Source organism: Carcharodon carcharias, chromosome 32, assembly GCF_017639515.1.
Source record: "Carcharodon carcharias isolate sCarCar2 chromosome 32, sCarCar2.pri, whole genome shotgun sequence".
NCBI lineage: Eukaryota > Metazoa > Chordata > Chondrichthyes > Lamniformes > Lamnidae > Carcharodon > Carcharodon carcharias.
In genome coordinates, this window is record NC_054498.1 from 14097406 (window position 1) to 14122795 (window position 25390).

The following is a 25390-nucleotide window of genomic DNA, read 5'->3' on the forward strand; positions in this document are numbered from 1 at the left end:
CTACATTACGACAGTGACTAAACTTCAAAAGTACTTGATTGGCAGTAAAGTGTTTAGAGAATGTCCTGTGGTTGTGAAAGTCACTATTTTTTTCATATTTTCACAGGATATGGCGACGCTGGCTAGGCCAGCATTTGTGGCTCATCGCCAATTACCCTTGAGAAAGTCTTCTTGAACTGTTGCAGTCCATGTGGTGTAGGTACACCCACAGTGCTGTTAGAGAGGGAGTTCAAGAATTTTGGCCCAGCAACAATGAAGGGACAGTGATATAGTTCCAACTCAGGATAGTGTGTGGCTTGGAGGGGAAATTGCAAATGGTGGTGTTACCATGCATCTGCTGCCCTTGTCCTTCTAGGTGGTAAAGGTCACGGGTTTGGAAGGTGTTGCCAAAGAAGCCTTGGTGAGTTGCTGCAGTGCATCTTGTAGATGGTACACACTCCTGCCACTTTGCGACGGTGGTGGAGGAAGTGGATATTTAAGGTGGTGGATGGGGTGCCAATTAAGTGGGCTGCTTTGATCTCCATGGTGTCAAGCTTCTTGAGTGCTGTTGGAACTGTACTCATCCATGGACCGTATTCCACCAGACTCCTGACTTGAGCCTCGTAGATGGTGGGCAAGTTTGTGGAGTCAGGAGGTAAGTTACTCACCTCAGAATTTCCAGTTTCTGACCTGCTCTTGTAGCCACAGTAATTATATGGCCAGTCTAGTTCAATTTCTGGTCAATGGTAACCACCAGGATGTTGACAGTGGAGGAATCAGCAAAGGTAATGCCATTGAATGTCAAGGCAAGATGATCTCTCTTGTTGGAGATGGTCATTGCCTGGCACTTATGTAGAGTGATAGTTACTTGCCAGCTATCAGCCCAACCCTGAACGTTGTCTAGGTCTTGCTGCATAGGGACATGAGCTACTTAAGTATCTGAAGGGTCATAAATGGTGCTGAACATTGTACAATCATCAGCAAACATCCCCACTTCTGACCTTATGATGGAAGGAAGGTCATTGATGAAGCAGCTGAAGATGGTTGGGCCTCAGACACTACCCTGAAGCACTCCTGCAGTGATGTCCTGGAGCCAAAATGATTAATTATAAATGCAAGACTTTCTCTCACTTAGTGACATTTGCAAATGTTTGGACATTACAGTTCCTAGTGAGTCACTGAGCTCCCCAAAACTGCAATCATATTTGCCTTCCATACAGAGGCAAAACACTTCAGAATGACCATGTTTGCTCCTTCACCCTGCAATGGTCCCTCCTCTCAGAAAGATGCTGCATCTAGGTGCACAAAACTGTGGCGTTGCAACTTCCAACCATCAGTGTTATTTGTTATGAGGGAGGAAGAATGCTGATAAAGGTTAATTCTTTAAACTGTCCCAGTGCACCACAGTTAGAAAGGAAGAATTTCCAAACCAGGTTTCGTGTAGTTCTGCTGCAGCTAGCAGAGATGTCAATATCAAATAGATTGACGTTTATATTTAAAACACTGTGATTATCACAGCATGTGTCAGGTCTGAGCTTCTGAGTAGAAAAATAACATGCATTGACTTAACAACCCAATTGTATTAGTCAATGACTCATTTGGGTCTCCAGGCTCTCCATATCAAGTCACCATCTCTGTTTACAGATCTCATCTTCACCTCCCCATTATTGATGCTTCAGGGTTGAAATCAGTCTGTATGTGACATGGTAATGCACTTGCATAAAGTTCCATTGCCTGTTCTTTAGCAGTAAAATAGGAAATGAATTTTGGGTGAACCTGTTAACATCTAAGTGTTATTGATGTCTCATAGTGGGATGTCAACCCATCTATTCAATTGTTTTTATCATACAGTGGTTTGTGTTATAACACGAGCATGTGGAATGTCTCCTTTACTCCTGTGGAGTACTGACATCGTCTGGATGAGACATTAAACTGAGACCCTGTCTGCCCTCCCAGGGTGGACATAAAAGATCCCAGGGCAGTTTCTCAAAGAAAAGCTGGGGAATTTGTCCCCGTGTCCTGGCCAATATTTATCCCAGAAACCAACAACATAAAATTAACAGCTTATCTGGTCACTACTCCGTGGCTGCCTGTGGGATCTTGCTGTGCACTCTATTTCGGACACTACAACAGTATGTACACTTCAAAAGTGCTTAACAGGCTTTGGGAACATTCTGAAATTGGGAAAGGGGATATATACATAGGAAGATAGGGACAAGAGGAGGCCATTCAGCTCCTCAATGCTGTTCTGCCATTGAATTAGATCATGGCTCATCTGCATCTATAACTCCATCTACCCCTCCTTGGTTCCATAACCATAAATAACCTTGCCTTTGGAAAAATCTATCAGTCTCGGTTTTGAAAATTCCAATGGTCCTCAAAGTCAACAGCTTGTTGGGAGAGACTGCTCCATATTTCCATTACCCTTTATATGAGAAAGAGCTCCCTAATCCCACCCCTGATCTCTAAGTTTAAGGTTCTTCTCCATTGTCCTGGGCACCACCATGGAAATGGTTTATTTCTATTTACCCTACCAAATCTTTACAAATGCAAGCTCACTCTTTCTTCAGTGTTAATCCTTCACACTAATCTGAGTATAGAGAGAAATGTTGGTGAAGGGGGTGGGAGGCGGGTGACTGAGGGGTGGGGGGAGAAATCTTCAATTATCACCCAACAGGCACAAAGTGGTTGAGCAATCCAGCCAACACTGGCATCTCACCCCATAAAAATAAACATTATGGCCGAGATCTCCTGTTCTCCAGAGGGTCGTAGCCCAGAGAGATACCCTGGAGCATGCACTGGAGGAGTCCTCGAAAGTCCCCAGGCAAGGGCTGGCCCGAAATTGCCTCGGAAGTTTCAACTTCCACTGGGCAATTACCCTGCATTTTGAACCCTCTGACACGCCAAGTTAACATTGGAAACTTCGGATGGTTCCAATTCTCTTCACAGAATAGTTACCCAGGAAGGATTAAAACCAGTTCTAACTCCTGGGGAAATATACGACTGACTCCCCCCGCAAAAACTCCCCACTGGACCCCCCACGACTACCCCTTTCCACCCCGACTAACCTCCCCCCCGCACCCGACTACCCCCAACCCCAGGCTACATCCTAACACCCCCTCTGGCCTTCTGGCACCTCCCCACCCTCCAATAGCTCTCCCACTACCCAATTACCCTCCCTGCACCCCCAAGCCCCTCACCACCCGACAAACAGTCTAACCACCACTTCTCCACCCCTCCACCCACCAACTATCTCCCCATCTCCCTGATTACCACCCCTTGACCACTTGACTATCCTCACAATCCACCCCCCCCAGCCCCCCACCGACTAACCCCCAAAATCCCCAACTAACCCCTTTAAACCCCCAACTACCCATCCACTCTCCAACTAGCCCCGACCAATTGACGACCCCCCCCACCACCCCCCAACTGCCCCATGACCATTTGACTACTCTGCCACATCCTGACTACCATCACCCCCCCAACTAACCCTCCAACTAACCCCCCAACTAACCACCTGATTACCTTCCTATTACCCCCAACACCCTGACTACACCCACAACCACCCAATCACCCCCTCCCCACGTCCCGACTGTGAACGCCACTACATGGATGATGCGGCCCTTTACATTTCTGCAGCACACCAGTTAGAGGATCAGTTTCAAGCAGGCTGCAGTGGCTAAGAAACTGGAGATGGAGTTAGCTGGCAATGGCTGAACAGCCAAATGAATCATAGATGCACACAGTGCAGAAGGAGGCCATTCAGCCCATCATGCCTATGCTGGCTCTTTGAAAGAGCTATTCAATTGGTCTCGCTCCCCTTGCTCTTTCCCCATCACCCTGGTTTTTTTTTTTTCCCTTTTCAAGTTTTTATTCAATTCGCTTTTGGAAGTCACTAATGGATCTGCTTCCATTGCCGGTTCGGGCAGAAAATTCCAGATCATAACAACAAGCTGCGGAAAATAAAATTCTCCTCATATCTTGCTATTTTGCTTCTGTCAAAGCAATTGTTTTGACTTTTATTCTTTTGTAAGTTGATTCTTGGATTACAAAGAACAATAAAATGAGTTCAAAATGAGAACGTTGCCAGGTCTAGTTCTTTCCTGCTTTAAAATGGATGGTCAAAGGTGGCAGTATGATGATTTTTAACCTCGAAGCAGTACAGCGAGGAAGAATTGTAATTTCTTTCAAATGTCTAAGGAATCTGTAACTGTTTTTAAGAATGTTTGAAAAGGACATTTAAAAGTTTGCATCAATTGTAAAGGGATCGATTGTAATTTTCAAAAACAGATCCATGTGACCTGTTGGCCCCCGACAGTAAGGACGTTAATACAGGAGCCATGTGGCCAGTCAGAAAGGAGAGCTACAAGCATGAGAGCTGGAGGTGAAGGCAATTGACACACAGATGCAGACACAAAGAGAAAGCAGACAGAAACAGAAAGAGGAACACAGAATTCATGTTAGGAGAAACTAGCAAAGCTCTATGAAAAGGTCGGCTTTCTATTTAGCAGTAAGAAGAAAATTAGAATTCCAGAATCTCTTGGAGAAGCAATGTGTGAGCAAGCTAAAAGGGACTGAATCCTAAAAAGTGGTGCAAAGAGCTCAGGCCTGCAAAAGAACTGAGAGCTTTTATAAGAGGACCAGATTGTCAACCTGGGGTGCTATTGGTTGATCGGTTGAAAAGGAACTCTGGAAAGCTAAAATCAGGACTGTTGTGACCCGAGGGAGGGAGAGAGGGTTCATAGAAGTGTGCCCTGCTGATGATAATTGCACCTGTGAGATGAAAGCTGTTGTCGGATTGGATTCCTGACCTACCCTGTGTGAATAAAGAATTGCAGATTGTGAAATGGTGAAGCTACATAATGCCTCATTTTGTGGGTAGTGATGTGAATGCTTGTGGCGACTTAAGACATATCTTTGGTGTTATTGACTATTTAAAGTGAAAGTTACCTTTTTAATTTGATGTAGCATCACCTGCTAATTCGTGTGTAATTTGTGTTGGTCCTGATTTGTGTTTAAGTAAAAGTTACAAAAAGTGAAATATTGTTGGTAATTTCTTCATTTGTGGGTCATTCAGTAAATTTGGTTATTTTTGGTTCATGGTTTCCTCATGGGGCTCATGACAGTCAGAAAATGGTTGGAAACACCTGAAAGTGAGGATCATGTTGATTTGTTATGATGAAAAATAAGCCTGAACTTTTCGGTCATCGGGAGTGGGTGATCGGTGGGCCAGGGAGCGGCCGGGAAATGGACCCCTGACCAGGATCGGCCCCCGACTGTGATTTCACACTGGCTGGTCAATTAATGGACAGCCAGCATGAAAAACACACTGAAAAGCTGAGTGCTGCTGGAATGGGGGTGGGGAGAGGGCGGGTGTGGGTGAGCGCCGTGAGAGAGCTCCTTGAAGGCAGACCTGCAAATAATGAAATAAAGCCGTAAAAAGCTGCAAAAAAAAAGTGTCCACGCATCACAATCAAGCACCTGAAAGCATACCTCACAGAAAAATGCTGTTGCCAGATATTTATTTTTATTTTATTTCCGAATGGAAATTTTATCTTGCCCTTGGGTGAGGTTTTGGTGAAAAATGTAAAGGCCGCCTGGCTGATTCGCCCATTCGCCAACTGTAAGATTGGACGGGCCACGAAAATTCGCAGACAATTGTAATGGGCTTAATTGCCCGCTTATTTGTCGGTGGGCGCGCTTGCAGCTTTTGAAGACGCCCGCCGGGTGAAATATCGCGCAAGTGCGCGATGACATTGGGACGCTCGCCCGACATCATCTTGTGCGATTTTATGCCCGATCGGGTTGGGCACGCGCCCACCAGCGGGACATAAAATCCTGCCCCTTGAGGTTCAATTTTCCAGGGACATTTTCTCCCTTTAGGCGATAGGGATTCTATGAGACGTTGGAAGAGGGCGTCTGGCTATAATTACAGGAGTTGGTCCAAGTTGAGTGGAATGCCTGAGGTGCCGGCTGCGGCTTAGCGCGGTGTATCCCACAAAGCATCGCAGCAGTTGCTGACTAAGGTCACCAAGAAGCCACCCAAGAAGCAGAGGAAATGTCCCAAGCAGAGCTATTCCCTTTACACATACAGGGATCTCACCCAGGTCCACCCTTCCACCAGGATCTCGTCCAAGGCCATGAGTGTTATGAATTCCTTCATTGTCGACATTTTCAAGCACATCACCTCCGAGGTTTCGCAGCCCATTCGCTACAAAAAGTGCCACACCATCGTAGCCAGAGAGATCCAGAGTGCCGTCGATCTCATGCCACCAGGCAAACTGGCCAGAAACACCGCCTCTGAAAGCACCAAAGTGGTTACCGAAACACACCGGCTATATTTAGGTTGATCATTCTAAAGATTATCATTAAAGATGTCCTCCCACTTGTCAAACTCTTTCCACTTGTTATATATTTGCCAAGCAGAGCAGATTGTTATCATGATGATATTTAAATTTGCAGACAGACCTTGCCTTTAATGTCATGGGGGGGGCGGGGGGCAGCATTTCACTGCACAGTAACAGTGGTGTTTATACAGAACTCCAAGAAACAGAAGCACTTGGGATCTGTTCAATGGACGACACAATTGGATTTGGATTGCTACCTGAAAAGAGAGAAGGTGCAAGCTTACGGGGATGAGGCAGGGGAGTGGGACTAGGTGGAATGCTCTTTCAGAGAGCCATTCGATGGACCGAATGGCCTCCCTCTGCACCATAAAGATACTGTGATGCTCTGATACAGTGACTCTGCAGTGCAGCTCAGAATTGGAAGTATGTTAATTACTTCTCTCTCTTTGCCCAGACCTTTGCACTGGTGAAGTTTGATCATAGGATGCATGCGTCACTGGCTAGACCAACATTTATTGTCCGCCCCTGATTGCCCTTGAGAAGGTGGTGTTGAGCTGCTTTCTTGAACCGCTGCAGTCCATGTGGTGTAGGAACACCCACAGTGCTGTTAGGGAGGGGGTTCCAGGATTTTGACCCAGCCACAGTGAAGGAACGGCGATATATTTCCAAGTCAGGATGGTGTGTGGCTTGGCAGAGAACTCCCAGGTGGTGGTGTTCCCATGTGTCTGCTGCCCTCGTCCTTCAAGATGATAGTGGCCGTGGGTTTGGAAGGTGCTGCCTAAGGAGCCTTGGTGAGTTCCTGCCTGAAGGTTCTTGTCTGAGGGTTACAATGCTGGGAGACTCAGCAGGTTTCATCTCAGACGTCCGGTAGCACAGTAAGAGGCCAGATAAAATACCTAAACTGCATCGACAAGGTATATCAGAAAGCACACTTCCTGCTCCACCAGCGTAATAGTTTTCCATTTCCCACAACTGAGTTCTTTGACGGAGAGTGTTAGTCGGTGTCAAATTATGTGTGGTTTTGTACTGTGGGATCAGTCTCACTTCACTTGGATGTTTCTTGGCTAAACCCTTTCGTTGCTATTTTGTTGCAAGGCAATATGATAAATGTGTGGGGGGGTGCAGTTAGTGTGTGGATCAAATTAATGCCAACAGAATAGGGTTGGATCCCTGTTTCAGCTGAGGTAGACTTGGGGCTTTCATCTGTGCCTTACATATGATAAAAATCACGGCTCTTTGCCATGGTTCGGTGAATAATTACCAAGGACCTGCCTTCAGGCAGGGGAAAGAAGAAGATGCTATAATATAGAGGGATGCATAATGTCACTCTACGGTTCTTTATGACATTTTGGGAGTGATAATTCCCTTTGGAATCTAGGCTCAAATCCCACCCAATTTAATATGATTATGGGAGGGGTTGAAGGATCCTCTTCATGGTGTTCTAGTGGGCAAAACCTCTACCTCCGGATCTGCCCCAACTTGCTTTCCTGGACTGGGATTCATTCCATAAAGGTGGCAGGCTCCCAGGGGGATTCCTGACATGAATAGGGAGCACACCATTGGAAATTGTTGGCGAGGCTATAGCACCAGAAGAGGCGGAGAGTGATCTTAAATAGACAGAAGCTTCACAAAGATGGAAATCAAGGCCCCTCCGAAGGAGTCGTCCAATATTGAGGCTTTCAGCAGTTAAGTTCAGGGCCCAGCGTGGAAGGGAGGTCACTGTAAAATTGCCTCCCCCTGTCACTAGGGGAACAGGGATTTCTCATGACCTGCCAACACCCTTCCTGATGGAAGCCCTGGGATGGATGGGAGGGATATTCACCAGGGCCCCCATTCATCATGCTGCCAGCTACATGTGGTGGGTGGTGAAGGAATGGCCTTTCACATTATTGGCTTGGGCAGGGAAATCCCAGTCCCAGAATAGGCCTCTGCCTCAATTTTCCCTTACCCTTCATAACAACCAGAGCCAATGCGGGATCACCGTGGAGGATTCCTTTCATTTCTCTGATTTCCTTCACTCCAACGTTAGCAGCAATGCCTTCAGCTGCCTAAGCTCTGGAGTTCCCTACCTGAAACTCTTCAGTGTACCCACCTCTCTCACCTCCTTTACGATGCTCCTTCAAACCTGCCCCTTTGACCAAGCTTTTGGGTCACCTGTTCTATCACATGGTGTCAAATTCTGCTTGATAACTCTCCTGTGAAGGACATTGGGATGTTTTAAGTGCAAGTTGCAGTTGAAATTAGTTATTTACACTCATGGGAAGGAAACTGTAAAGGCAGGATTCATTGGAAAGACCAGGTTCTCTGGAGGGTGTGAAGTTAGGATTTCATGAGGTGCATATTGGATGTGGGAGATTTGTGGATCTGAATACTTCACGAGTAAATCAATAGGTTGCAGTTGGCCACTTTTCTTTTAAAATAAAAATAGAAAGAGAGACGTGTTGCTGAAGCTTTTCATCTTGCATTCATCAGGACAAATGCAAGAATGCCAAATTTCAAATAATTACAGCAATTTATACTACAGGAAAAAAGTGCGCTTTTTGGTTGGCAGTTCAACTCTGATTGGCTGGGGCATTGCCATGGTAAGGGCAACAGGGAACTATAGGCTCCCCAGGTTCCCTGCTAATTCAAAAGAGGTGCAAGGCTTGAGCATATTCCTTCTGTTCGCAGAGAACGGGGCTCTTGTAAGAATATTTACAAGCAAAGTCATGAAACTACAGGACGATTATACTGCAAGTACCACTCGCTCACCACCTGTATCCCTGAACACTGTGGTCAGGCAACACATCTAGCCTATTTTACACATTGGAATTGTGTAGACTGGTGGCTGCAAACTATAAGGCCCACAGTGGGATGGGAATGACATCAGCGCTAGACCTCCACTGATCCTTTTTTTACCAATCCAACCTCTCTTGTCTGCGTCAGAGCACTTTGACTGACTGTGGATTGCGATTTACTCCAAATGATGAGGATTACTGCCAACACCCTCTAAGGCAGTGCTGCCATCCAACTCAAACTATTCTGGCTCAAGAGAAGTGTGTGTGGAAAAGTATTCTTCAGTTCAGCCAGTCATTGCAGGGTACCTTGCTACTGTTGGGCCTCTACTTCTGTCTCCTGTGGTGACCATCACACTAGTGGCAGATGCTAGATTAAACAGTCAGTAGGAGGGAACTCAACAGACTTCCTATCAACATAAATGGTACGGGCTATTTTCACAATGAGTCAATGGAATGGGGGCTTTACAATATTAAAAATCTGAAAAGTTCAGTTCTGCATTTGCAACTACAAGTGCTTCAGGGCATAGCACCAATGGTTTATGTAGTGCTCTTCTAGCTCTGTGAAATGGAAGTTTAAAGTGATCTTAAAGGGGTGCTGTCCTCCCATTGAAAGCTTCCTATTCTCATGTTTGCAAATACATAAAACAACATTGATTGTCTCAAAAGGAACCATGGCAACACTTGCACTTGATGGTCAGTGCTTTTCATTCTGGCATCACCATTCCATGATTTTCCTCTCCAATTTAAATAAACGACAAACAGAAAAGTGGAAAACCTAAGTCAGTGTGACAGTTTTGATGCAGGTGTCAGCCTTATCTCAGAGAATACACTGCAAACGCAAACCTGTTAGATTTCACAATAAATCTAAATGGCAAAGGCATTTGCAGCACCCTAAATATTTTGGTGAAAAGGCCCCAACACGTTGACAAGCAGTTATAAAGTGTATGTCAGAATCGAGTGAGAGTCTCCAGCAGCTTAGTTAATATGCAGTTGAGTCATATAATTAAAGTAAGAGTAGAACTCAATTAATTCACGATTGAGTCCTCAGAACTCCCAAAGTGCTTGGCAATCAATAAAGTATTCTTGAAGTGCACTTGCTATTGTTGTGTGGGAAAACATGGCTATCGTCATGTGCAGAATGAGGCTGTACAAGTGACAAATGGCCAATTAGTCTGTCTTAATGTTTGGTGGTGGACAGGGCAGCTGCTCGTCTTCAAATAAATCAATAAATCAAATTTTCCGGATGCCAACAAAAACTTACTCCATCTTTTGTGTTTATGAAACGGCAAAGAGTGGAATGGAAAATCACGTGGGTTTCTTCAGGGGCATGCAACAACAATTTGCATTTATATAGCATTTGCATGCCCGTGAGCTCCTCCACACTCGACTTTCCTAAATTCATCACACTCTATGGGCAGAATTTTGCCCTTGACGGGCGGGCGGGCAGCTGATCGCCGCCGCTGAAATGGGCCCCGCCTCCATTTTGAGTAGGCGGGCCAATTAAGGCCCACCCAGCAGGCTGCCCAATGGGAAACGCTATGCTGGCGGGCAGGCTAGATCCCCGGCGGGCTTCTGAAAAAGCATGGAACCTCATCCTCCGGCGGGATGAGGTTTCATGTCTGTTTTAATAAACTTTAATAAGCTTATGTGTTATTGTCACATGAGGGGGACATGTTAATAATTTTTTTATTTTTCTATTTTTTAAGTTTATAAAACTTTCAGCGCTCTCCCTGAGACACCACTTAGTCTCGGGGAGCAGAGTACACTTTGACAGTTGGCGAATCTCTATATCCCTCCCTCCCCTGCACAGGAAGTGCAAAGCACTTCCTGTCAGGTGGCCTGCTGGGCAGGCCTTAATTGGCCCACCCACTCAAAATGGCGATGGGGCCCATTTCAATCGCCACCAGCCGGTGAGGCCCACCCGCTCATCAAGGGGAAAATTCTGCCCCATGTCTCTGTAATGGTGATTAGATCGAAATTACTTACCTCTCTTTGTGCCACTAGGTCATCTATATTATTGCAGACACTTCGTGCATGCAGATAAAGAACCTTTAATTTCATTTTTTAAACTTTTATTTTGTGTAACTACCTTATTTGCTGATGTACAATTTTTTATTAAGCTCTCTATCCCTTCCTGTCTTTACCCAGATTGCGATACTGTTCTAATGCCTCAACCTTTCTTTTTAGATTTTGAAACCCCCCCTTCACCTGAACCCTACCCCACCCCCTGACCAAACCCCCGACGGTTAGTTTAAAGTCCTGTCCACAGCCCTAGTTTTACGATTGGCCAGGGCACTGGTACCAGCCTCGCTCAAGTGAAACCCATCCCAACAGAATAGCTCATGAGTCATGAGTACTGATGCCAGTGCCAGTGAGTGTCAGAGTTACCTGACTTGCAGTAATCTGTTCACTGGATATATAATTGATATAATTGCTAACAAACTTTCCTTGCAATGTTAATACGGTTACCAACTGTGATTAAATATATCCCTGGAGGTTTCATCACATGACTTGCCTCCACGCTCCAGCCATTATTCGGCCAACACATCCGTCCTTGTTACAATATTTTTGTACCTGGCAAAGAGAAATGTTGAAAGAAAATAAAAAAAAACAACCTTTTTTAATGTCCCTATGATTTTTTTCTCCAGGGTTGCAAGCAGCAGCGTCCTGGAGATTGATCTTCAATTCCTGGAGACTCCAGGACAATCCTGGAGATATGGCAACCCTAAATGTTAAGTGTTTCCAAGTTGGCCAGAAGTTTAATGGTAAATTTACCATTGCCTGCACCACCACTTGGCCCCTCACTGGAAAGTCAAGGAAGCAGGAACTTTGCTTTCCATCCATTGATTTTGATAGGCACATATTTTCCATTACGCATTGACTGTGTGTGATGCCCTGTCGTGGTTTTTAAAATTTATTCTGAACAACCCAAAGTGAATTAAATAGTTATAAGTAGTCCACAAATAATGAAGAAATCCATTCAGCCCTTCATGTCTCTGCCAAATCTTTGAAAGCTACCCAGTCCCAAAGTACAAATACGTAAAATAAAAGCAAAACACTGCGGATGCTGGAAATCTGAAATAAAAACAGAAATTGCTGGAAAGACTCAGCAGATCGGGCAGCATCTGTGGAGAGGGAAACAGAGTTAGCGTTTCGAGTCTGTATGGCTCTTCCTCAGAGCAGGAGTAACAAATATATAAGCTAATATGCAACGAGAAAGTCCATAATGGCTTAATTAGTCTCCATAAGAACAGCTTTTAATTGAGTATAAAAGTATTTATAATGTTTAATGAACAAAGTTCTGCTTTGTTGGATGGTAAATTTACCCTGTTCCATCTTTGTGCAAACCTGTTTACAATTTTGTACCTCCAACAACAACAAAAACTTGCATTTGCGTAGCCTCTATAATGTAGTAAAATGTCCCAAGGTGCTTCAGAGAGCAGAACCAGATAACATTGATCACCAAAGCACATAAGAAGGTAGTAGGACAGATGACCAAACAATTCGGTCAAAGAGATAGATTTTAAGAAACATCTTGAAGGACGCTACTCTGAGGATACATTATATTTGCTACCTCACCCTAATGAATTATGTACAAGAAAGAATTTGCATTTATATAACACCTGTCACAGCTTTAGGATGTCCTAAAGCACTTTACAGCCAATGAAGGGACTTTGAAACATAATCATGTTGTGAGTAAACCACCTAGCTTAACTTCTCTTGAGGTTCCCCATGCCCTAGCCCTGAACTCGCATCTTTCTGTAGTTTCTCTTGTATCTCTCATTATGTCTTCTAGCGCTCATCTCGCCTATGACACCTACCTTCTGCTCCCTCAAAACCACAATTTTCAGACTCAACTGCATGTGTGTTACCATTGAGCTACTGATCATAAAAACAAGGAGTATCTCAGTGTTGTATGCCAACTCTGGTTAGAGTTATTCCTGGAGGTATTACCACATGACCACCTGTCCCCATTTTCCTACTCAGTCACAGTCTCATTTCCAAAGGTTCTATAAGTAACAAACAAAAGTGTTCAATGGAAATGAAAAAAATATTCTCCATCTTTTATTTTATGCCCGTATGATTTTTCTCCGGGGTCACTCGCTGCAGTGTTTAGGGAATTAAACTTCAATTCCTGGAGACTCGCGGGCAAACCTGGAGTGTTGACAACCCTAAGGCGAGCTGGCTTTGGTAGAGAATTCCAGAGTTTTGGGCCCAGGCAGCTGAAGGTACAGCCACCCTACTGTGGAGCAAAGGAACTGGGGATGAACAGGGGGCCAGCATTGGAGGAGTGCAGGGATCTCAAAGAATTGTAGGAGGAGATAACAGAAGAATGAGATGGTGAGGAGATGGCGGCATAATGTTAAAGTTACTGGGCTAGTAATCCAGACGCCCAGGCTAACGCCCGGGGGACATGGGTTCAAATTCTGTCATGGCAACTGGTGAAATTTGAATTCAATTAATAAATCTGGAATGTAACGTTAGTTTCAGTAATGGTGACCATGACAACTATCATTGATTGTTGCAAAAAACCCATAAGGTTCACTGATGCCCTTCAGGTGAGGAAATCTGATTTCTTACCCTCAATGTGGTTAAGTCTTAATGGCCCTCTGCAATGGCCTAACAAGACACTCAGTTCAAGGTTAATTAGAAATAGGCAATAAATACTGGCCTTGCCAGCAACATGCACATCACATGAAAGAATAAAAAAAAAATAGAGGTAGGCAGAGACAAAGCTATGGAGAAATTTGAATAGGAGGATGAGAATTTAAAAATGGAGCTGTTGCTGCACCATGAGCCAATGCAGGCCATCAGCACAGGTGAACAGAACTTGGCACAAGGAGGAATATGGGCAGCAGAATTTTAAATGAGCTCATGTGATCACGTAGGGTCATGGGAGGGCATTCAGGAGAGCAAAGGGTAAAACCTAAGGTGCTTGTTCTCATCCAAGACCAGCACTGGGAATTTCTACAGGGTTTATCCTGCAACCTTGGCACCATAACATTGATGGAAATACAGTTTATTTCTGAAGTTAGCCAAGTGGAGTGGAAGAAGCCTCAAAATAAATTCCCAGCACAGGTTTTGACTGAACTTTCATATGGTTTCAAGCTCATTTGAACTCCTTAAATCACGAAACCAACACTTCTGTCGCAAGCAGAACACGTAGTTTCCCAGACACATCTGCCAATACTTCATAGAATTAAACAAGAGATAACACATAAAATGGCAACTGTCCAGGAAGAAATGAACACTGCACAGATCTCTCTTGGACAAACAAGATCTTCACAATTGAACAAAGCCATTCTTTTCATTTCAGAAGGACAATGACATGAATCAACTGAAAAAGAAACAATCATTTTGTTCTTTGAATAAAAGGTGAGCAATTTTAAATAAATAAGCCTTTGTTAACGAGCTTCTCAAAATATTGCCCAAAGCCCCACCTATTTTTTCTGTCTTTTTTTTAATGATTCTGCATAGTGTTTCAAGGTTTGACTTTTAATAATTTTATTTGTTTTCCTTTATGAGTAGAAACTTCACAGGCAGTCAGGAGTTGACAGGATAGAGCTCCGTGGGGTGGGGAGTATTGCTCATCCATAGGGATCTATCATTCACCCCTAACCACAGCACACTGGAATTCTTTTAAAAAAAGAGGAACTTACATTTACATAGCACCTTTCACAATCTCAGGCTATCTCAAGGCGCTTTACAGCCAATCAAGTACTTTCGAAGGGTAGTCACTGTTGTAATGTAGAAAACAACATTAAGAGAAGATGATTAAGTACAGGGATGAGGGCTCCCCAGTGTATATAGTAACAGCTGGATTTGATAACTTGACATTTGAAGTTTCTAAAAAAGATGGAGAATACTTGGGCCTGTAACTTTCTCGAAGCTTCTCTCTCGCTCCTCACTCATAACTTAGTTGGAAGTGCAGCAGAAATCCTGGTCTCATGGCCAAATGGGATTTCCGCCATGCCTCTGGTGAAGTGACAGTGGTGGAGTGGGAATGGTGGAGTGGAGTCAGAAGTAGGTTCTGGGCCATGATACTACTGGAAACACAGTTATTTGGACAGATAATGTGCAAGTAGATTGGCTAGAGTGGGCTCCATGGTCCAAGTGACCTTTTCCCAGTCTTACATTCTTTTCTTCAAAGCCACCCACTGTTAAATGTTCCAGGAATGCTGCAAAGTACTTCGTTGGTTGTAAAACCTTTTTGAGATGTCCTGTGGTCCTAGGAAGCACTATATAAATGCAATTTTTCTCTTCACATCAGGCATTGCAATATAACTAATTTGCCCCGAGAAAAGAAAATAAAGTTTTGACCAGCAGACAAGAATAATTGACCAGCCTGGCAGTGTGGTGGAGACAGGTTCAATCGAGGCATTCAAAAGAAAATTATTTGAAAAGAAACAATGTGCAGCATTATGGGGAGAAGGCAGGAGAATGGCGCTAGGTGAATTGCTCATTCAAAGAGCCAGTGGTGACACAATGGGCCGAAAGGCCTCCTTCCAAGCTGGAACAATTCTGTGATTCTATGATAATATTGGTGAGCAACACAAATGTGTTCTGCACTGCCAGTGATCTCCAGACTATCTCATCCTGTGGAGAAACCTAGGAGTCCCAAGGTGAGTTTGAATAATTCCACTGAGATTGCAAGTGAGTGAGTCGACCAGCAGAGAGATGATAACATTGTGACTCAACAAGATAAGTTGCAAGCTTTAGGTGATTTTAACCCAACACCCCCAACGCACTGTTATGGCCTCAAGAACCCACCCCTTCACACCTTCCAATCTCTCCCAAGCTCTCATGGTCACCAGCACCACGCCCACCCCGACCCCCACTCCACCACCCAACCCCCCCTACCCCCGACCCCAGCATCCCCCCAGTCCCAAGGTTGAAGTGTCCCTTATTTTATTTAATAGGAGTTGGTCACCCTTGCACCCAGCCACAAGTAATAGGGTGACAATTAAGGGGAGTTAAGAGTTATTGCTAGAGGCTGACTGGAATTTTCCACCCTCTGGCCACTAATTGGCAACTTTGGAGAAATTCACTCCCGGAGGGCTGTTCCCCCACACAATGCAGGGTTTTGACCCCCATTTGACTCTGACTTCAAGGCTCCAACCCAGTGGGCAAAATCCTGCCCGCTGGATCTGTTCTAAGCTCCATTTGCTTCTGTAAACAAGACTACAAAGTCTTATGAATAAGTTCACCTCAATTTAACCCAGGAGTGAATTGAACCATTATAAATGGGATAGAGGAATTATGATTGTAGCGGTGTCTGGGTTGGTGGTGGGGTGGGGTTGGGGGGGCGGGGGGGTGGTGGTCAGAAGTAGTAGGGATGAGTAAGACTAGGCCCCAGTGGGTACATTAGTTGGCAAAGTCAACAAGAGAAGAGGATGAGGCAGTTGGGTTTGAACCTGTAAGGAAATGGTAATGAGTGCCATGATAAGCCCTTGGGAGGATGCCACAAGGAAATTCTAAAGTATTAGCATGTGAAATAGTCAAGAAACAAGAATTCAAAGCTTTTTGAGATCTGATGCCCCCTCCTTACCCACCTAACCCCCCCCCCCCAACTCCTCTCAGCAGTTGTCTTTGCATATGTGAGTAAGGTGTTGAGCCAGTTCCTTGTACAGATGTAAAGAGTTTTGCAAATGTGTTGATTTATTTAAACCTTTTTTTGGCTTCCTGCCAACTGCATTTTTCACTGTACCGTTCAGTACATGGTGCTGCCTAAAGCAGAGGTCATAAATTTTCTATAAAGCCAGTACTCTGTCAAATCCTTTATGGTATTAATTATCATTTTCCACTTTAATATTTATCATTTGTATGCAAACCGCCTTTGGATGTGCTTCCTCTACACATATTACATATTTTTCCTCACAGTTACATCTTAATTTGACAAGTGGGCAGGAAGTCTCTAAATACAATAAATTGACGAATTTATGCTCTGACATGATGGATTATTTTCATTGATGTTTTGAAACATTTAATAGTAGTATCTCACTTCATCCGGTACTAAACTAGTACGATGATTTAAGTGGACCTCATTTGGCGTTGCTCATTGTAAACTGTGTACTGTTTTCTCGCCAAAGGTCATGTACAATGTATTATCCAACATCTGGACAGAAACTGTGCATTATCTAGCTGGTTCTTTTTAGAAGTTTGGAACTCTCTTCCATAAACACAATTTGCTGGGAGGTCAATTTTGAATTTTCAAGCTGGGATTAATAGATTTTTGTTAACCAAATGTATTAAGGGATCTGGGGTGAAGGCAGGCAGATGGGAACTAGGTGACAGATCATTCATGAGTTTGTTGAACGTGTAACAGGCTCAAAGGGCTAAATGACCTACTCGTGCCCCTTTAAAGGCATTGATTATTCTCACAGGCTAATTGCTCTTAGGCATATCCTGAGGTTGGTCGAAGAGTTTTTTTTGTTGTGAGAGAAGTTTCAATGAGGGATGGAAAAATCAGCACAAGGATTGTCATTCCGTGACCTTCACATAAAAATTCCACTCTGCGACCTTAGTCACAAACAAGTTTGCATGAAATACTTTAGTATACCATTTTATTGATGTTAGTGCACTTTCATCAATGGCTCGTGTTTTCACCCTTGTACCATGACCGATACAATTGTTGAAGGATCTATTGTTGGCCTGCTCCTCTTTCTCATCTGCCTGCTGCCTCTTGGTGAAATCATCTCAATGCACAGGATCAGCTTGCACATGCATGCTGACGACAACTGGCTCTGGCTCTGCCCCCCCCCCTCTCTTTTGGCCTTCCTCAGCCTCACACGCAGACAAAAGCAGGTCAGATAAAATGCTGACACTTGTATAAACAGAACTGAGCCTTAAACCCTATATCTAGCCGGCCAAAACGGTTTGTTTTCCCCATTGTCCCCTCTCTCAGCTCTCCACAGACCCTTATTCACACTTATAAAAAATTCATTCTGGGCATAGGGCAAAGACTGGCATTTATCGCTCATTTCTTGCCGCCCTTCAGAAGGTAAAGATGCTGTTTTCTTCTTGAACCACTGGAGCCCTTGTGCTGAAGGAACTTCTACAATGTTGCTTGATAGAGAATTAAAGGATTTTGATCCGGCAACGATGAAGAAATGTTTTGTATATGTTACAATTCAGAGAACCAGACAGTGGAGGTTGTGACCGATGCCTAGTCCTTTATACACTTAAAAGCTTTTATTTACAGAGAAACACATTACATACTGTGCACCTCCAAAGCAACAACCACAGTTTCAGCCCATATATGAGCATAAGGTTTGTCAGGATAGATACTGGAAGGATGTTTCCTTTCATGAGGGAATCTAGATTTAGGGGATACAGTTTAGAGATAAGGGGTCTCCCATTTAAAACAGAGGGGAGGAAGAATTTCTTCTCTCGGAGGGTCGTTTGTCTTTGGAATTCTCTTCCACAGAGAGCAGTGGAGACTGGAGGTCATCAAATATCAGTGGAGGTCATCAAATATATTCCAGTCTGAATTAGACAGATTTTTGACTGACAAGGGGGGTCAAGGGTTATGGGGAACAGAGAAGAAAGTGCTGTTAAGGCCACAACCAGATCAACCATCATTATACCGAATGGCCTACCCTGCTCCTATTTCTTATGATCTTAGGTGATTCCTATACCCATAACCTGAATACAATTAAACACCCAATTAATACGGTCAACAATATATGTCCAAGACAGGATGGTATGTGAGTTTTAGGAGACCTTCCCATGTAGTTGATGCCCTTGTCCATCTGAGATTTGTTTACTTATTTATTAATTGCCAGCATAGCCCAACTCCATAAACCATAACTTGCCTAATTAAGACGCTTCTGCCCGTATTTTGTCCCTCATCCATCATAATTCTCCTCGCTATCTTACATTGGCTCCCTTGCACATTAGAATTGACATCTTTCTCCTTGCCTTTAAACCTCTTTGTGACTGACTTTAAGCCCTTGGACATCACAAAGATATGGGGCAGGATTTTACACGTCAGCGACCGGAACTCCCAACGTCACCCCGCCCCATTTAAATTTTCAGGAAGGCGGGGGCACAGAAAAATCAGCTGCGCGCCCGCCGACCTGTCAATGGCCTATTGAGGCCATTGACAGAGTCAATTATATAATTAAAGGACCTGCTTGTCCAACCTTAAAGTTGCCGGGCAGGCCAGGAGCCCCAGCGGGAACTAGCAAAAGCATAAAACCTCATTTACGGGCAGGATAAGGTTTCATGTAGCACTTTAAAAAGTTTAATAAAGCTTTTGGGAAAATTATGGCCATGTCCCAACTCATGTGACATTGTCACATGAGGAGACATGTTAGGGAAATTTTACATTTCTATTTTTAGGTTTTTAACATTTGGAGCTGATCTCCCTGAGGCTGCACTTAGCCTCGGGGAGATGAGTCGCTCTGTCATGCGCGTGCACAAAAGAGCGCACTCTTGATATTGGGACCGCACAGCGATTCTGTGCAAATGTCACGCTGGGCAGGCCTTAATTGGCTCGCCCACATAAAATGGCACCGCGCCTCGATCAGGGGCCCCGATTGGAAGCGCGCCTATGCGCACCCACCCATCAACTTCCCCCCTGACGGGGGGAAAATTCAGCCCATGGAAAATTATTTAAAACAGATAAATGTGACACTAAAACCAGTTAAGAATTAACAACATATTAGTATATTCTTTTAATTGCCACAGTGAAACAAGACATGATTAGGTTTTAATCTTCTTTCTCTAATTTAGTAATACCCTGTCAGGAATGATTCAGCTGCACTGTACACTTTATTAAACTGCTTTCTGCCATGTAAAGGGAGAAAGACTTGCATTTATATAGTGCCTTCCAAGTCTTCAGGAACACCCCAAAGTGCTTTACAGCCAATGAAGTGCTTTTTGAAGTGTAATTACTGTTGTAATGTGGGAACGACAGCAGTCAAATTGTGCACAGCAAGCTCCCACAAAGAGCAATGTGATGATGACCAGGTAATCTGTTTTTAGTGAAGTTGATTGAAGGATGGATTTTGGCCAGGGCAACAGAGAGAACTCCCACTGCTAGTCTTCAGAATAGTGCCATGGAATCTGTGAGGGAATGTGGGGACTCAGCTTAATGTCCCACCTGAAAGACGGCACCTCTGGCAGTGCAGCACTCCCTCAATACTGCACAGGAGCATCAGCCTAGAATTTGTGCTCAAGTCAATGGGCTTGAACTCACAACTTTCTGGCTCAGATAAACTGTGTTTGGTGATGTTAGTGAACAAATAATACATGCGGCAAACAAAAGTCAAATCCACTATCTGGGAGAAAATAAAAACCTGCACCAAGGCAAAGCTTTCCGATAGTGTTTTGTTCAATGTCCAGAAGGTGTTACTGGAGCACTTAGACTTTGTATTCTTAGAAACTCTATCGCCTTGAAGATGTACATAATGTATAGATAAGGGTGAAGGCATGTAGGATTGATTGAGTGCTAAGAGAAATGGCCAGTTCATCCACTGAAGGTGCTTAGTGTAAAATGGCAGTCTGTCAGTGGCCATTATCTCATCCACTTTGGGCCTGCTCTTATCAGAATTCTGGCAGGAAGACTAGTGAAAACATATGAAGGCTGCCAGAGCAGAGGAGTGAATAACAAGGTCACTATCAGGCAGTTTGGTTAATGTCACAATGCCTGCACAGCTAATGGACATCAGTGTGAATGGGATAAATTGGAGAGCTTTTGAGGAAGTTCAGTTCCTGGAAGGCCCTAATCAGGAACTCCATTTAAACATTGTCATGCAGGCTCATGCAGATTGTTCATGCTGTAAAGGTACTCACTGTGAAAGTTGGCTCATTAGCACCCATAGTTTGGGGTGGTACAGGTGCCATTTTGGAACCACTTCCACCATGAATCATGCAAGACACCATAGCAGTAAATATGCTAACCAGCAATTGGCTAACTTCTATCGGACGTACGCAGACCAGGCAGGCTGCACACTGATTTGGCATTGCTGCGGCCATTTTTGAGTCCAACGCTCTTCCTCTCTTAACACATGTTCAACTGCAGAAAGCCCGCAATACCCTCACCACTCTTCCCAACCTCCCCTCGTTTCAAGGGAGTCCCAGGATTGTAGTCAACCAAAATGGAGAAGGCTAATTTGGGAAGGCACTGAACACATCGCGAGGTTTCATTGGGAATGTGCAGAGGTGAAATAAAGGTGTTGGAAGGAGTGCCAATACCTCCAAACAACCCACATGCCTAACCCAGCGAGGACAAGTTAGATTTATTCTGGGTGTTATTGAGATTCTGCAAGTGTTTGGAGGTTTCCATAGCTGTTTCAATTTGCAAATGTTTACAGGGAGTGGTGTGACAGGTGCTGAAAGGCTTCTCCTGACTTCGAGAGCTTCAAGTCTTCTGCTGAAACTAGCTGCTCCTAGACATGGGTGCATGTTAGGCCTTGCACAGCATGCCTGAAAGAGCAAGTAGAGGTCACATAGAACAGGACAAACTGTTAGAAGAGGGAGGAGAAGGAGGGAAGGGGAAGGGCACTCAGCAGAGGCCAAATTTGTTCAGGGTGTACAGGGAACACCTAAACCTCAGTGAGGAATACTGTGTCTGGTGTCTGCACTTCAGTAAGGACATGTTCACTGAAATCTGCCACCTGCTGCAGCCACAACTGCAAACTCAGAGCAGGGCAAGGACGGCGTTGTCAGTGGCTGTGAAGGTGAACATTGCAAATGAACTTCTATGCATCTAGCTCCTTCCAGGCTAGAGATGGAGATTTCACAACATTTCAGTTTGCCATCCAATGTTACAGAAGGGAGGCTACCGAGGCTCTTTACTCAAAGAGAGCTGACTACATTTCATTGTCTCTTGCCAGCTGACTTTCTGGCAGGTTTCCCAATGCACCAAGCGTTTCAGTGTTCATGCCCATCAACCTTTTTCAGTAGCCTGCCCCATCAGAGTCCTCATTTGAGTCCTGTCGAGCAGAAGAGGTGTGCGAAGTCACCCTCCAGTGAGTTGGCACTTGATCTTTCCTTGCCTTCTATTCTGGCTACAGTCCACTGGCGTCTGATATCTCACCTTCCTCAATGCTCTTCTCAAAATTACATATTGTCAATATCTGGCTGAGCTTGTGAAATTGAGTGACGGGATCTGTTCATCATCACTGTCTATTTGCTATTTCCCCATTGCCTGAACAGGCTGCACTTCTTAGTTAGGGTCCTGCTGACGGGAGACAAGGAATGAGAGGGCAAGTAAGTGACCCATGCTTATACTACCTGAAGCTCGTATATCAGAAGTGATTGTGGTATCAGGTGGAAGTGGACTAGGAGAAGGATTAGGTACGAGGATACCATCAATTGATTCAGCCCCAATGTTAGCCACAGGCTCAACAACTGCCATTCAAATAATGACCAGCACTGCCTCCTCCATCAGGGTTAGGACACGCACATGTGCCAGGGCTCCTCTGGCCAGCTCCTGCTGCCTCTGGTTGCATGGTACCTTGTCCTACAAAAGAAATATGTGTGTCAATGAATGTGGCGCAATGTATTCGGTTGATGTATCTGTCTTGGTTGAATAGTGGGTAGTGTGTAAAATTTGTGAGATTTGGGCTTGAGGTTTATAGTGGTGCTAAGTATATGAGCATGCAGTGGACTATATCAATGTCGGGTTTGAGTCCTGATTGAAGGGTTGCTGGTAAATGATTAATGGAGGTTAAGAGAATTAAGTAGTGTGTTAGGCCAGTGGTATCATTGGCAGAATTTTAAAAAAATCTTTCACAGGATGTGGACGTCACTGGCTAGGCCAGCATTGTTGTCCATCTCTAATTGCCCTTGAGAAGATGGTGGTGAGCCACACTGTTCAACAGCTACAGTCTATGAGGTGTAGGCACACCCGCAGTGCTGTTAGGGAGGGAGTTCCAGGGTTTTGACCCAGCAACAGACACAGAACAGCAATATAGTTCCAACTCAGGCACATACGTGATTTGGAGGGGTACATGTAGATGGTGGTGTTCCCAGACATCTGCTGCCCCTGTCCTTCCAGGTGGTAGAGGTTGTGGGTTTGGAAGGTGCTGCTGAAGGAGCCTTGGTGAGTTGCTGCAGCGCACATTTAAGATGGTACAAACTGCTGTCCTGTGCATTGGTGGTGGAGGAAGTGAATATTTAATAAATATGAAATTTGAAGATGAGTTCATTGACCTTGACAACTCATGTGAGGTCATTGAACTTCTTATGGCACTGCAAATCCAGATGCACAGGGTTTGACTCTTGGCACCATCCTCCATGTTCTGATTGCCTTTCGTCTACGTATTTGGAAGGCCAACTGATCCCTTTGCAAATACAGGACATCTCTCCTACTTTCCACCTCCTGCATCTGGGCCTCCAGCATCTACAAATCTTGAAACCTGATCTCTCCTATGCTGTGCCATTCCTCACTGAATCCTGGGTCAGGCTGCCATCCTGAATGACCGACAGCGCCTGTTCTAGCCACAAAGCACCTTCCCTTTAAGTGATGAAGATTAGCTTTAAGCCCTGTCAGCTAGCTTTGAGTAGAGCCAGCAGGTATCACTTTTGGGGCCCCCTGCTGATGCACGCTGCCAATCAAGAACACAGTTCACACTGACTGCAGCAGGATTCATTATAATGAGCATGCAGCACTAAGTTTCTGTGCTGCCTGCATAGCAATCATCAGGTGTGGCTTAATCATGTATTACGATCCCATTGCTTGTTTTTGGGGCATATCTAATTTAGTTCCAATTACATTTTCCTGTGCAAAAAAAATCACTGCATATCAGTTTTCCCTTTTGTACCCTAATATTTCATAAAAACTTCAAAAAAATTAAATTGATCACCATTCTTATAAAATGCAGTTCTGAGAGCATTACTACAGTTTTGGAGATTTTAGCAAAGGCCGTGAGATAAACAGAGATCCATTCAGGTCTTGCCCAGTGAGAGGATAACTTACTGTGTTAATGTCAGCTAGAAACTACTATCGGTGACACAAGCAGAGGAATGATTAACATGTTGATATGGCAAGTCTCTAATAAATTGATTGCACACAGAATCACGAAATGGTTACAGCACTGAAGGAGGCCATTCTGCTGGTCGTGTCAGAATGAGAATTCACTTAGTGTCACTCCCCCCCGTCTTCTCCCCTTAACCCTGCACATTCTTCCTTTGCAGATGATAATCCAATTCCATCTCGAACCACTCAATTGAACCTGCCTCCTCCACACTCTCAGGCAGTGCATTCCAGATCTTAACCACTCGCTGCGTGAGCAAGTTTCTCCTCATGTCTCCATTGCTTCTTTTGCCAATTACCTTAAATCTGTGCCCACTCGTTCTCGATCTTTCTACCAGTGGGAACAATTTTTTCCTATCTACTCTGTTCAGACCCCTCGTGATTTTGAATGTCTCTATCATATCTCCTCTCATTCTTCTCTTCTCCAAGGCAAACAGTCCCAACCTCTCCAACCTTTCTATGTAACTGAAGTCCCTCATCCCTGGAACCATTCTCAAGAATCCTTTCTGTACTATCACTAATGCCTTCACCCAGGGCAACAGTCTGGGTATAACAATTGGCCCGTGTGGTGTACCCAGGATTTGTGTTATGATCAGGTAAGATCAACGTATATTATCCTTGTGTTGCAAGAGCTACTCACCACCATATTATTGAGAGACACCCAGCAGTCATCTGGGAATTCCTGCAGCATAGGTACCAGGAACTGGAGGCAGCCATCCCAATGACATAGCAACAGCATCATCCCAATGAGGTTAACAATCCGCACCACTGCACTTGCCAGGTCGTAGGTCATGTGGAAGATCTGCCCAATCAGACAAAATGGTATAATTTGTTAGTTTCTGTTGAGACAGGCCCTTATTGATTGGAAGATCAATGAATGGTAATACATTTACAGAAGAAACCAATTTCAGTGCAGAAGGCAATTCAACATCCTCTTTTTATTAAATTCACTTGTCCAATTCGTTCAGTCTACTGGTATTCAGCACATTAGGGCAGGAAAATAGAATGACCTTTTGGGTTCAAAGGTCCAAGAACTTCAAAGATGTCATTGATTGATTGGAATATCTGATGCTGCTTGTGACACCATTAACATTCACTTATGTTTAGCCCTGAGGGATGGTTCTGCCTTTTTGTCATATAATGTCGCAGTTACAATCTTATTCTAAGAAGCTCTAGGTAATTCTTGGGAGTTTTTAGCTTGGGCAGTGAGACACAAGGAGATCTGTCAATGAATTATCCAGTGTAATTCAGGCTAGTCCACTGTGTCAGCATAGAAAACACTAGCAGGGAGGCAAGATGAA

At 44.4% G+C, this 25390-nt stretch overlaps 1 protein-coding gene across 1 annotated transcript in view; it reads right to left on the reverse strand.

Annotated features, from left to right (window-relative positions):
* The window catches only part of LOC121271970 (potassium/sodium hyperpolarization-activated cyclic nucleotide-gated channel 1-like), a 315889-nt gene that overhangs the window by 168225 nt on the left and 122274 nt on the right, over positions 1-25390 (reverse strand). Inside the window, exon 3 of the mRNA XM_041178229.1 lies at positions 24730-24891. Coding sequence (XP_041034163.1) covers positions 24730-24891 — 162 coding nt within the window. The remainder of the gene's footprint in view (positions 1-24729; positions 24892-25390) is intronic.